Source organism: Globicephala melas, chromosome 10, assembly GCF_963455315.2.
Source record: "Globicephala melas chromosome 10, mGloMel1.2, whole genome shotgun sequence".
NCBI classification, from domain to species: domain Eukaryota; kingdom Metazoa; phylum Chordata; class Mammalia; order Artiodactyla; family Delphinidae; genus Globicephala; species Globicephala melas.
The window spans coordinates 25,313,513-25,328,442 of record NC_083323.1 but is presented as its reverse complement, the minus strand read 5'-3'; the positions used below and the strand labels follow the sequence as shown (position 1 = coordinate 25,328,442).

The 14,930-nt window shown below is 37.2% G+C and overlaps 1 protein-coding gene across 3 annotated transcripts in view; it reads left to right on the top strand.

The window, feature by feature from the left end:
• Positions 1–14,930, top strand: part of VEZT (vezatin, adherens junctions transmembrane protein) — an 80,743-nt gene that overhangs the window by 25,684 nt on the left and 40,129 nt on the right. For all 3 annotated transcript variants that reach the window (XM_030856360.3, XM_030856358.3, XM_060305856.2), the window contains exons 2-3: positions 8,774–8,908; positions 12,439–12,525. In XM_030856360.3, coding sequence (XP_030712220.1) covers positions 8,774–8,908; positions 12,439–12,525 — 222 coding nt within the window. The remainder of the gene's footprint in view (positions 1–8,773; positions 8,909–12,438; positions 12,526–14,930) is intronic.

Sequence of the window (14,930 nt, the reverse complement as noted above, 5' to 3'; positions counted from 1 at the left end):
TACTGTTACTCTTATTATTTTCCAGCTTCACTCTCTTCTAAAATATTGATCTCTCTTAGGGCCCTCTTGTCTTCTTACACTATGTGTTATCTTTAGCTGATCTCATTTACTCCATGTGTTTCCATACCTATATGCTATTGTATGGGTTTGCCACCATACCTGTTTGCCAAAAAATCTATTCATTCAGACTAGGCCACTCTCCTGCTCTCCAAATATTTTAGGTCCAAGTTACTCACATTTGAATATCTCACAGGTGCCTGTAACTCATTGCCTCCCTCTTCAGACTTGTTCCTCTGCTGCTATTTTATATTTCAGTAAATAGTACCACCTACTTGTTCAAACCAAAAATCTAGGAGTCATCTTAGTCATCTCTATTGACAGCCACTTTCAATCATAAATGGATACCAAATTTGGGGGGAAGAATTCACAAACTAAAGAATGCTTATTACATTTTGGGAGAAGGCGTAGGAATTAGGGGTAGGAAAAAAAGTTTTTTCACATTTTATATCTTTTTGTACTGTTTGAATTTTTAATTTAAAAACAGTAAGAAAAAAAATCCATAAAGTTGAGCTGTTGAACTCAGTTTCCTTTTATAGGTAAAGCAAAGTTAACTTTTCCTTGAATATATTCTGGGAGAAGTTAATGGTAGAAAATTACTATAACTGTAGTTAGTATAGTAGGTGCTCAATAAATATCTGGTTAGTGGTAGATGAACAAATGATGATTGCCATTTAAGTTTCCCTTTTGCTAAATTTTTCTAGTGGAATGCTGTTAGCAGTCAATCACTAGCATCTAGAAGACAGAGCAAATAGTTGATGAGGAGCCAGAATCAGAATTTGGCCAGTAGTTGTTGCAGACTACAGATTGCTTTTCTAAAAAGGTATATAACTCTTCTGAGAGAGCTCTTCTGGGGAAGGGAAGGAGAGTGTCCAGAGGGTACATCAGGATTAGTTTGGAAAGAGCATCTTAGGGTTCTGCTGGCTGTTTTCTCAGCCTGATGCAGGTGCTTGCTTGTGGGCCTATAGCATTGACAGGTGTGCCAGTAGCCAAAGGAAACCACTTCTTAGTCAGATGCCATTTGTGGAAGAAGCTAAATTTATTTAGATATCTAACTTTCCTAGTTACATATGTGGCCCAGTTAGTCACATATATATTTCTTATATATAAGAAATATATATGTTGAGACCCCAACAGAAATTTTTTAAAAGGAAATTATTTTATTGGAAAACTGAGGTTCAGTTAGACGAACAAGAAGTTCATTTAGAAATAATCTCCTAATATAACCAAGTGCTGTAATTATTTTGGTTTTATATAATATTGGTGGCTGGTTAAAATTTTAATGCATAAACTCTGATACAGTTATTTTGAAGGTAACTTATTTCACTGTTGGAGAGCCTATTGAGTTTTTAGATTGCAAGCCATGGAAAAATAACTAATTTTCCATTTTGGTTTTTGAATCATTTTCCCAAAGTAAGAAGTAAGTAATGAAAGCAGCTGCTGGGTTACTTATTTGGGGGGAATTTTTTCAACCTGTGATTCCTTATACTCTAAAACAGGATTTCTCAACCTCAGCATTGTTGACAGTTTGAGCTGCATAACTTGTGGGGTTACTACTCAGCATTTTCCTTGGTACTGTTGAAAGCCGAGTGTACCATGGTTTTTTGGGTTTTTTTTTGGGTTTTTTTGCGGTACGTGGGCCTCTCACTGTTGTGGCCTCTCCCGTTGCGGAGCACAGGCTCCAGACGCGCAGGCTCAGCGGCCATGGCTCACGGGCCCAGCTGCTCCGCGGCATGTGGGATCTTCCCGGACCGGGGCACAAACCCGTGTCCCCTGCATCGGCAGGCGGACTCTCAACTACTGCGCCACCAGGGAAGCCCCGTACCATGGTTTTATCAGAAGTGTCATAGGATGAAACTTTTTTAGCAAAGACCTCACCTGTTTTGTTTTCTCCCCTGTGCCTACATATTACCTGCTACATGGAGGATATTTAATTAGTATTTATTATTATGAGTTGTCTAATTCTGCCAGGTTTGGCCTACTCTTCCCTTTCTGGGCTAGAACCTGAACGGTTACAACTTGTTCTATCCGTAAGGGTTTAAAGCGGTTTAGGATAGCAAACCTAATAATAAAAGCATTTTACTCATCACCTCCATTTCTGCACCAGTTAATCTTCCTTTCTAAATACAAACCAGCAATAATGGTACTGGCACTTCTATAGAATGCACCATGAATCATGCAGAAAATAAACAATGCATTAAAATGCATTCAAACTTTATATATCCATTAGTGTGGGATCTGATATCTTGGGGGGAGCATGAAGTGCAGGTAGTCCGGGACTTAGAGAGTCATTTTATTGCAGTGCTTGTTCAGCAAAAATATTGGGGTTTCCTGTCTATTTTTGTTTATTTTTCTTACAAAAATATATTTCAGTTATCAGAACAATCTTAGCACAACCAAGGACTGTTGGAATTTTTTCACTGAGCAAAATTCTTTCTGGTGCTATGATGTGTGTTTTCTGTCAGCTAAAATTTACAGGAATAGTGAACCACAAGGATTTCCTGAGGAGAAGCTCCCACATGCTGTGTCTGGGATTTCTCATATTTCTTTTGGCAACAGTAACATTCTCCAATACTACAGAATTACAGTTTGAGTCCAGTGCTAATAATTTCTCTTCAAGAAAACAACTTAACTGAAACATTTGTGGTTCTGTTTCGCTTGAACCAAGGAAAAAGTTATAACAGAGAAAATTACCTATCACCACCTACTCTGCCTTACCCTCCACACACACACAAAAAAGTCCCTTCCTAAAGCTGGATCAACCTATAATAATACTCATTATATGAATCATAGAAATTTCTGTGTGTTCGTTTTTAAGCCTAATAGCTGCAAACCTCCAAATATAGTGGTTAAGGCTGTTGCAGTAGGGAGCCTCACCTTGCTGTAAAAGAAAAAGTATTTTATATTGAGTGATCATGTTTTATACGAAGACATTATTTGCCTCTTTCTCATTCTGACATGCATGTGCAGAGTATGAAAAGCTAATCAATATGGTTTTGTATTGCCTGTTAAAAGTAACCTTTTCAAAATTATCACTTGTCGGGGCTTCCCTGGTGGCGCAGTGGTTGAGAATCTGCCTGCTAATGCAGGGAACACGGGTTCGAGCCCTGGTCTGGGAGGATCCCACATGCCACGGAGCAACTAGGCCCGTGAGCCACAACTACTGATCCTGCACGTCTGGAGGCTGTGCCTCTGCAGCAAGAGAGGCCGCGATAATGAGAGGCCTGCGCACCGCAATGAAGAGTGGCCCCCGCTTGCCACAACTAGAGAAAGCCCTCGCACAGAAACGAAGACCCAACACAGCAAAAATAAATAAATTAATTAATAAACTCCTACCCCCAACATCTAAAAAAATAATAAATAAATAAAATAGTTGGGTGGGAAGATATCACTCTTCATTTTTTAAAAAAAGTTATCACTTGTCAAGTTTGGTATGGCTATTCTTTGATAACACAGTTATCAGAAAAGACTTAAAATACTCCTCCATTTCCAACTACATATCTGTTTAAGGTCTGATTTTCTTTATATACTTCATCCAAAATAAAAAATTACAACTGATTCAATACAGAAGTGGATATAAGAATCCAGCTACCTCCTGTTAAGGTAGACTTTAAGAGATGTGCAAAAATACAAAACAGTCCACTCTTAATAAATTTCTTTCATTGTGGAAAAAATTTTTTCATTAAAATTATGTTGTTTACATAAATTTATAATGGGTTTATTGTTATTTTAGGTAAGTTAATAAATGTTTCAATTTTTTAGTTTCAATTTCTAATATGGTAAATATTGTTAGACAGCCACATAAACAGAAGCTCTTTGAGAGCTTCAATAATTTTTAAGACCATAAAGGGGTCTTGAGACCAAAACAATTTGAGAACCACTGGTCGTGATTTGGTTATCTGAGATCTTTCAAATAGTGCACAGGTTAATTGGCAGTTTCAGAGAAAAAGATAATTTTATCTGCCAGACATTTTTAAAATTAATATAAAATAATAACTTTACTAAAAATCCCTTTGCATTCTTAAAAATTGCTTATGTGCTACAAGGTCTATCATTGTTCTTCTTGGCTAATGTTCAGTTTGTTAACCAAAGGATGTTTGTTTTTCATTTGTGTGTTATCATTGGTTAAATTTTTTAAATTAATTTTGGGCTGCGTTGGGTCTTTGTTGCTGCGTGCGGGCTTTCTCTAGTTGCGGCGAGCGGGGGCTGCTCTTCTTTGGCGGTGTGCAGGCTTCTCATTGCAGTGGCTTCTCTTTGTTGCAGCGCATGGGCTCTAGGCGCGCATGGGCTTCAGTAGTTGTGGCACACAGGCTCAGTAGTTGTGGCTCACGGCCTTAGTTGCTCTGCGGCATGTGGGATCATCCCGGACCAGGGCTCAAACCTGTGTCCCCTCTTAACCACTGCGCCACCAGGGAAGTCCCATCATTGGTTAAATTTAAAATTTTCTTTTGGCTCAAAGGTGATTGAATCGTAAAAGTGGAAATAAAATAGTAAAATAAATGCTACAACTCAGAATACTATCATAAACATAGTACAGCTTTAGTGTTCATATAGTCTGAGTTTATATGTGTTAGAACGTGATATGATTTGCATTAACAGCCAAAAAGAGAAGAGTGCAGACATGAAATACGATGATGACTGGAACTAACCTTTTATTGGACCTGCAGTACCTTCATCCCTTGTCTCCAGAGGTGGTCTACTCTGAAATTTTGCCAAAAACTTAGTTACATAAAGTCATGAAACAAAGTACAATGATGGCCTTGGCAAGCCAGAATTTTCCAGAACTGTAAAACAGTGCTTTCTAGGCTGAAAGTGATGAATTCTATCACTAAAGATGAGGAAGGAACCAGAACTACTAAGGCATCATTCATAGTTGCGTAGCACAAATGGGTATGTATGTCACACCTTTGACCAGAAGCTTATGAACCAGCCAAAAAGTTATTGAGAAGTTTTTTTTGGAGAAAAGTCAGAATAAGTTACTGGTAGAATTACTATCAAAAGACACTGTTGGGGCTTCCCTGGTGGCGCATTGGTTAAGAATCCACCTGCCAGTGCAGGGGACACAGGTTCAAGCCCTGGCCTGGGAAGATCCCACATGCCGTGGAGCAACTAAGCCCGTGCGCCACAACTACTGAGCCTGTGCTCTAGAGCCCATGAGCCACAACTACTGAGCCAACGTGCCACAACTACTGAAGCCTGTGCGCCTAGAGCCCGTGCTTTGCAACAAAAGAAGCCACGGCAATGAGAAGCCCGCGCATCACAACAGAGTAGCTCCCGCTCGCCGCAACTAGAGAAAACCTGTGCACAGCAACGAAGACCCAACACAGCCATAAATAAATAAATAAATATTTTTTAAAAAAAGACACTGTTGGACATTATCAGTAGTACACAAGGTAAACAATTAATGCTGCTGTTTTGTGAAATATGAAATAGCAAGTGTTCCAGACTATGGTGATCCAAACTGTGTATGCTCTTAATGTGTAAACAAAAAGGGAAACAAAGTATTCATTGTATCTCTTCTGTGTAATCACTTCTTAAAAATCTGTGTTACAGATACTCCATTTTGTTATTTTGTGAGCTGTGACATAAGCTGGAAAATGAAGGGATATTGTGGTCAGTGCTGACTTAGCATCAGCTAAGTGTGCTGTAAAGAAGGACATTACAGTTTGAATAAAAAGAGGTTTGGGGGCTTCCCTGGTGGTGCAGTGGTTGAGAGTCCGCCTGCCGATGCAGGGGAAACGGGTTCATGCCCCGGTCCGGGAAGATCCCACATGCGGCGGAGCGGCTGGGCCCGTGAGACATGGCCGCTGAGCCTGCGCGTCCGGAGCCTGTGCTCCGCAACGGGAGAGGCCACAACAGTGAGAGGCCTGCGTACCACAAAAAAAAAAAAAAAAAAAAAGAGGTTTGGCCCCATCCCCAGACCCCAGGCCTCCTCCCAGAGAACAATTAGCAGGCAAGAGTGTACCTCATGATCTTAATTGAGTTGGGAGTCAACAAACTAAGGCTGTTGGGCCAATTTGTATTCCCTCTGTGCCTTTTTATATGGCTGGTGAATAAAGAATGGTGTTTTACGTTGTTTTTTGTTTTTTGTGTTTTTTTTTGGCGATACGTGGGCCTCTCACTGTTGTGGCCTCTCCCGTTGCGGAGCACAGGCTCCGGACGCGCAGGCTCAGCGGCCATGGCTCACAGGGCCCAGCCACTCCGCGGCATGTGGGATCTTCCCGGACCGGGGCACGAACCCGTGTCCCGAACCCGTGTCCCCTGCATTGGCAGGCGGACTCTCAGCCACTGCGCCACCAGGGAAACCCGTTTTACGTTTTTTTAATGGTTGGGGAAAATATCAAAAGAATGATATTTTGTGGTGCATGAAAATTATAAAGTTTGGTATTTCCATAAATAAGGTTTTACTGGAACATAACCACATTCATTGGTCTATATATTGTCCGTGGCTGCTTTCACACTACTGCAACGGACTTGATGAGTTGCAACAGAGACCATATGGCCTGCAAAGCCTAAAATATTTACTATCTGGCCTTTTACAGAAGAAGTTTGATGACCCTTGAATTAGAGTAACTCCACTTTGATCCATCTTATTTATTGTTCTTCCCCATGGGAGTTCATTTGAAGAAAGGGTTCTACTGCCTTAAAAACAAGTTTTGGGTTTTTTTCTAAAGTATGTAAACTTTTCCAAAGGTCAGCCCAGAGAGCTAGCGTTCTTGTTCTTTTGCCACTCTGGGGGCAGAGCAGGGTGGGGTTCACAGTTCAGTTTGAAAATACAGATTGGGTAACTCAAGGCAATATTTGAAGATACATTATGGGTGATGAAAAAATTAACCATTTGTGCCACCAGAGATTTTAAGTCTGATAACAGGGATAAGACAGTAAATTCTTCCTGCTTATTTTTAAAATTTTTGCATATTTTTCTCAAAAGAGAAATTAAACATAGCTTAAAAGGAAGGCATCTGACTCATCTTCCTGTTCCCTCAAATTAATAGCCAGTGAATTGCTACCAGTCCAGCAAATTCCCACTCTTCCTCATTTTTCCAGACTCAAAGATGTATTCCCTAAAAGTGTTGGTCTAATTTAGCTACCTCTCCTCTGTTTCCATAGCAACCAGTACATTCCTGTAATTATTAATTTGCTTCCTGTCTCTGTACTAAACTATAAGTAAGCTTCTTTGGTGTCTTCCTCTCTAAACACAGGAGGGAGTATTTGTAATTTTAGGTAATATAGCACAATATTTCAGAGCACTGGCTTTGGAGTCAGACCTATCCACCTTTCTCTAGCTGAGTGAATCTTTCCTCATCTATGAAATGGGAATAACAGTAGTAATGATGATGGTAATTTAGTTTGTTGTAAACCTTAACTGAGACGATGCATGTAAAATGCTTAGTTGAGGTGTTGCCACATAGCACTATGTCATCTGAGTGGCTGTTGTTATTGTATCTCTAATATCTGACATAATGTCTTTTTTAAGTATTAAAAATCTTGTTGAATGGAATCAAGGTTTATTTTAAACATTTACCAACTTTGTGCTTTAGAAAAGGCTAAAAGTTAAAATTAAAACTTGCCACTTATCTAGAAAGAGTTGTCCCATGGATTTTCATTCAATAGTGATGATGATGTTTCTGTTTGATGTTCTTTTTTTTTTTTTTTGGTCTGTTCCAAAACCTGTGCTCTTTCCACATAGCTCTTATAAAGTTGAGGTATAAATTGAATGCTTACTATGTGCCAAGGACTGTTCTAAATGCTTTATATTTATTTAGTCCTCGTAAGAACCCTATGTGTTAGGTATTAGTTATTATTCCTGTTTTTAGATGAGACAGCCAAAGCAGAGAAGGATTATAATTTGCCATGGGTTACCAAGCTAGTAAGAGGCAGAATTGGGATTTGAATCCGCAGTCTGGCTCCAGAGTTTGTGTTCTTAACCTGCACAAACCTACCTCTCTTATTTGCTATATGCTTTATATAGGCATATTTTAGGTAACTTTCTTGGAGTTTTAAGTTTGTTTACAGTGCTGGCATATGATACATAATACTCATTTGTGCCTGAATGAATTAATCAATATGATGGTAGGATAAATTTATATTTGATATAGTATGATCATTGATTAATTCTTCTTGGCTTCAAGTAATAACTATTTTTCACTGTAGGTCCTTTTCGGAGCTATCTTTAGCCAGGATTAGCTATTATGAAGCAATCTATTCTAATACTACAAAAATTTGGACAAAGAAATTGCTTAACAAATCTACTCATATTCCTGAATTCATTTTTTCTTGCTGGTACTCACTCAAAAGAAAAAGTCTGTGTTTTATTTAGTTTTTCCTTTTTTGGGTTACTCTGTTGAATTGTTTGTTGATTTTTTTTTTTAATGTTACGTGGCATTGTGACAGACAATTCAGTTCTTTATAGAAGAAGCCTTAAAGAATTTGGGCATACTGTCATAATGTTGAATTTGCCCTCTAAAACTTCTGAAATACAGTTGACCTTTGAAACAGGGGAGTTAGAGGCACCCACCCGCGTATAACTTCACAGTCAGCCCTCTCTGTTCTCAGTTCCTCTTCCCGGTCTTCAACCAACCCTCCATTGTGTAGTGCTATAATATGTATTTATTTTTAAAAATCTTCATCAAAGTGGAACCCCACAGTTCAAACCCTTATTGTTAAAGAGTCAACTGTAGTAATGATCTTGAAATTTACTTTATATCTCTTTCAGAATTCTCCACTTTACCAGTACTTACAGGATCTGGGACACACAGACTTCGAAGTATGTTCTTCTCTGTCACCAAAACCAGAAAAATGCACAGTGACAGAGGGACAACAAAAGCCTCCTGCAAGAGCCCTGCCAAAAGTAAGAAGGCATACTCATTCTCTTTGACTCAATCTTTTGTTCTTTACTGACTATTTAAACTGCCTTTACCCTTATGCTTGCAAAAAACAAAAAAACACCTTGTTGGCACCTTCATGTTCTCCCTTGCACTGGTAAGACTTTAATTTTTATTTCATCAGTAGTATGTGTCTGTTTAGATAAACATGAATCCTTGCTGTTTTGGACTATCTCATGGGGTAGTTTGTATAATGAATTAAAATTAATATGATTGAAGATTAAAATATATTACATATTTAAACATTGAAGTTATCTGGAAGGAACCAGAAAAATAAACTAAAACCTTAATGAGAACCCAACTATAGGATTCCTATAGTAACTAGAATTTTTTTCTTTGAGAGAGATTGGGATTGACATATATACACTAATATGTATAAAATAGATAACTAATTTTAAAAAAAAGAAAAAATAGTGGGATAGCAAGTGTAGAAAAAACAAAAAAAAAATTTTAAAGAGAATGCAAATTATAAGAAAGCAAATTAATACTTAATAAACAGTTTCAAGGATATATGATGGAGTGGGTGTATTTACAATTTCTGATGCCCTTTATATCTGCGGTATCATTTACTTTTATACAGTAAATATTTCATAGTTGATGTACATCATTGTGAGGCTGAGATACTAGAAGAAGCCACCAATAATTATGTTCTATAAAATACATTTACTAGATTGATTCATGTTTTATTAGCTGTATTTATTAAAATAAGAAAAATTCCAGTATATTTCAGTTTTAACAAAAGGAATTCTAATTTAACAGGAAAAACTATAACCAGATTACCTCATTTCTCAAGCATTCTAGTTTAATCAGTGTTTTATTATAATTCAAGTTCCTTTTGGGAGAAGGATTTTAAAGTTTTCAATTAGTCATTTACTCTGTGTGATAGAAAGGAAAAGATCTTTCCTTCTGTACATCTTAGAAAAACTCTAAAATGTGAGGTAAACAAGCTGGGCCCAATTGCAACAGCAGAGTAAACACCAAAGAAATGTGGGGTTTTTTCCCACTAACACTCACAAGGTGGGAGTTAGGGGAGCAAGAGTCCTCTGTACTTAAACCCTTTCTTCTCCTTGCTCCTTTCAAATATGAATGTTCCTGGGAAAAGTTTTGAAAGCAAAACCTAAAGATATATCTAAAAGATTATTGGGACTTCCCTGGTGGTCCAGTGGCTAAGACTTCGCGCTCCCAATGCAGGGGGCCCGGGTTCAATCCCTGGTTGGGGAACTAGATATCACATGCTGCAACTAAGAGTTTGCATGCCGCAACTGAAGATCCTGCATGCCACAGTGGGGATCCTGAGTGCCGCAACTAAGACCCGGCATGGCCAAATAAATAAATATTTTTTAAAAATAATAAAAATAAAAGATTATTTACAGACTAAAATTTGAATTTGAGATTACTTGGCAACAAAAGACAAAGAATGGGCCAAGGGATAGTGCTAGGGCAGGAAATGGACATTGACCTCTTGTGTGTGTGAGTGTGTGTGTGTAAACTTGGGTTTTGTAAGTATTTAATTTTCATTTATGACAGGTATTTTTACATATAGAAATGTTGTTATTAATTTATAAATAAATGAGAGTTTAAAATTTCATCCTCTTAGAAACAGAGGAACAGTAAAAAGCATAGCCAGAGGGTGTTTTTCAAAATTACCACGTCTAGAAAATTCATTTAGTCTTCATATTACACATTTCAACTGTACAAGCTATATCTTTCTAGAATGGAGTTTTTCTAGATATGAAGCAGCTGAATTTTAGAAAGATTTGTTATTCCTTCTTAGGGGATATATTTTTAGAATTGCCCCCCAAATTCTGTTCAAGCTATGAAATAGCAGTTATTTTCTTTGGAAAGCAAATTTTCTGTATGAGTTCATGATGAAACAGTTATTAGCATTAATCACCCTTTTTAAACTTTTTTTTTTAATGTGATTGTTAAAGTACTTATTGAGTAGTCTGTACTGGTATTCTTTTCATGAATATTCATTCTCTGTATATTTTTCTGGTTTCTGTTCCTGTGATTATTCTTAAACATTCCTCCCACAAAGTTTCAGCATCAGTCCTCTTTGCTTGATCTGTTTTCTCTGAGCTATCTCATCTACTTTCTTACCCTCATTGGCCACTTTTGTTTATTCTCCATTTTCACTGAGTTCCAGATACTTGTTAGACATTTCCATTTGCCTGTGCTCCAGGCAACTCAGATTCAACATGTCTAAAACAACTTTTTTTTCCTCAGCATTCCTGAAACAAAATATTCTTTCTGTATTCCCAAATTACCACCCTCTCAATTATCTTGCAATTTCCCATCACTCCCACATTGATTTGGTCATTAAGTGACTCAACTTCTTTGTCTCTAAAAGCCAATCCTTACTTATTACCATTTTTGCTACCCTAGTTCAAGGCTTTATCATTATTTAGCTGGGCTGTTGTATATCCTTCTAATCATGCTTCTTGGCAGAGCTCATTCCCCGCTAGTACAGCCTCTGCACTGTTGCCAGTTATTTTTCTGAAGTGCTGATTTTTATTGTTTCACTTCCTTATATAAAAACCTTTGGTGACTCCTCACCGTCTATAGGATAAATTCTAAACTGTTATTAAGACCACAGTCTTTTACAATCTCAGTGTACCTTTTAAACTTCATTATTCTTCCCTTGGGTCTTAACTGTCCCAAACTATGCCACCATCCCCAATGGCATGTACTTCCATGGGTCTCTCCTTTATTCATCCTTTCCCCTTGCCCGGAGTGTTCTTCCCTCCGTTGTTATTAAATTCCTATTCATCTATTAGGGCTTAGCTCCAGTGTCAGCTCCTCTTGACCTCCTTTTTCCCACACTTTTTCAGATTTTACATTGGTTTATAATTATTTGTACTGTCTCTTCTAAGTTCTTGAAAACAGCAGTTATGTATATTCATCTTTGTTCCCATGACCCTTTTTCAGTACCTGGAATATAATAGTCACTCAATGAAAGTAAACTCCATTTACTGGCCTGCTCAGGAAATGGGCTATTAAGGTAAATTGAATTTTTGATTGATTCAATAATATAACTTTTATTTCAATATGAGACAGTTTTTCTAAAATTGATTAAAATATCTTTCTGCCTTAGTATTATAGAATGAAATGCTCTTAATATTTGAGAACTTGGAGTACTTGGTTTTCATTTTGAAATACATACCCAATACCACCGTCATGTGGACATAGGTAGTATATAGTGTACCCAAGATACGTAGGTTTATAGGTCTCATTCCAAACTCACTGAATCTGAATCTTTAGTTGGGGGGCCCAGGAGTATGTTTCTGACTGAATCCTCCAGGTGATTCTGATGTGTGAGTAAATTGGGGATCTAATAAGAAGGCTGCAACACGCTGGCAAAGCATATAATATAACCTAGATGACTTTTTTCTTTTTCTGATAAAAATTATGATTAATTAGAAGTAAGTTATTTGAAGTTTTTCTGCTATTGAGGTGTGGTTTAATAATCCTTTACAATGTCATTCATCTCCTTCAGCGAGGCATCCTGTTAAAAGTGGCTGAAACCATCAAAAGCTGGATTTTGGTTCAGTGCAGTAAGAATGATGACTTACTTCACAAGTTGGTGAGTGTTCACTTCTTTTTTGTCACTTTTCAGGACTCCAGTTTATTAGTGAGAAAATTGATGAATCCGAATTTGTTTTGCTACTGATTTGGGCAGTGATTGATTTTGATTAGAAATTCTGGGCTGTTCTTCAAAAGGAGACTGATCTGCTTCATGAAGTGTTAAAGTTTGTTTGTATCACCTAAGGGGAAAAAAAAAAGGAAAGGAAGTTCTTCAGTAACTGGAGATCTTTGCATTTGGACTCATTAATATTATCTTCTAAGAGGTTATTAGCCACTGAGAATAGTATATTCTGGTAATTATTGAAGCCCTATTTGTTAGATTACTCATTTCCTGCTGCCGTCTTCCTCCATTGACAGGTATTCCTCTCCGTGAGGAAGGGAATAGATCTATTAGTGGGATCCTCCCCCTTTTTATTAGGAACCTGACTGTCTCTATTCCACAGCCTATGTTTACAAAGTTTGGGCAAAATCAAGAGTGGTTCCTCCCTAATTTATTTATCATTAATCTACCATTCTCTGACAACTTCATATATAAAATTTAGTCTTCCGGGACTGATAAATCACAGAATTTCCCAAAGACTAGCTTGATCTCTGAGCCCCAAGAGGGAGTACATCTTAACAATATGAAGTTTAGGTAATATAGCTAAAAAAATTAAAGTTTTAAAATTCTTATGACTCTCACAAGTAAGCAGATTTCAGAATCTTCTGCTGCCCTGTGACCTTAAGATGATAATTATCATTCTTGTAAACTATCATTTGTCAAAGGATGTTTACAAAGTGCTTTCACATTTTGATTTGTTAATCCAAATGCTATATAAGGTTTAGTGTGTTCTACCATTTGGAAGCCTGAGGTTCAGACATTTCAGTTTGGTTAAGAATACTTATTAAGTGAATTGTTGAAGAATGTTCAGCTAGAAAGTGAATCAGAATTTGAACTCGGGTCTCCTGGTTTCAAATCCCAGGTTCTTTTCATTATAATGTACCACCTTTCTAACTTGAGTATTACTATGTTTTGACTGACTAAAATTACTTTTTTAGCAATCTATATGGGCAAGTTCTCTGTTCAGGGTTTCGTCTTCATAGGTGTGTTGAAAAGGTCAATGAAGTGTCTTGTCATCTACGTAGACATCATCTATAGCCAGGTGGAGCCATCCTCATTCTTCAGTGATACTAGGGCTGTGGTAAGGTATATGGATCCATATACATTTTTCTGTGGTTTAATCATAGTCTGCATAGTCCTGATCTTTTCATTCTTGGTTCTTTATCACTGGCCACATGCTTCATGTCATATTTCACTGTAAAGTACCAGCTTCTGAATGCATCCCTTTTGTGCCTATATTATACAGAATTGTAGGAAGTACATTCCTGAGAAATAGTTTACTAGTAATGGAACAAGGAATTGACCAGTTAGCATCTGGCATGAGATTGCTTGACTTTTCCCCTTGGTTATGAAATATTTAAAAATTTGTTATCTATACAGACATTGAACCAGTCTCTTCCTTTTATAAAGATACTGGCAATTGCTCCATGATATCTGAACATTTTACCATTGTTCATTTTCATTAAGGTAATACTTTTCTTCTTAAAGATTAAAAAAAAAATTCCTTTATAGCAAGTATGATGTTAGTGGTATTGGCACTTTTTAAGTGCTTTTTAGCCTATAAAGTGCTATCATACATTATTTCACTTGATCCTCATCAGCTTTATTAAATAGCACTATATATTAAAAAGCGTGTAAGATCATTGAAGTATATTGACACATGAATAAGTTCTCTTCTCCATCCCTAGGGGCCAAAATAGAAATCTCTTTATTCTTTAGCTGTGCTTCTCATGGTCTTTTCATTCCATCCAAGCGGAATTCTTCCTAAGTTATCTTCTCATGCTATTTCTCTGTTTAAATTCTAAAAAGATCCCTACTATCTATCAAATCAAGTCCAATTCATCACTTTGGCTGGCATGAAAGAGTCTGCGTAATTTGGCCCTAATCTACCTTTCCAGCTTTATCCCCCAATGTTTTCATCAGCCCAATACACTCTTCCTTTTTCTTTATTCCCTGCCTATTCTCTATGTCTATATTTGTACCATTATACTGTGAAATTTGTTCCATTTTTCTATTTTTGGAATCTTTCCAATAAGCAGTACTAGCTCTTCCTCAAGGCCTTTCCTAGAAACTTCAGTCTGTTGGATCTCTTATTTTCTGCAGCCACCTTGTAATAATTATCTGTGCTGTTCTGTAAGTTTTTGTATTCTGTGAGCTTTTCTTTATTGTATTTTTAATTATTTCATATGTACTAACAACACTAACAGCTAACACTTACATAGCGCTTACTGTGCGCCAGATATTCTTAGTAGTTTATAAATAGTTACTTATTTAATCCTTGCAACAACGCTGTGAGGTGGGTA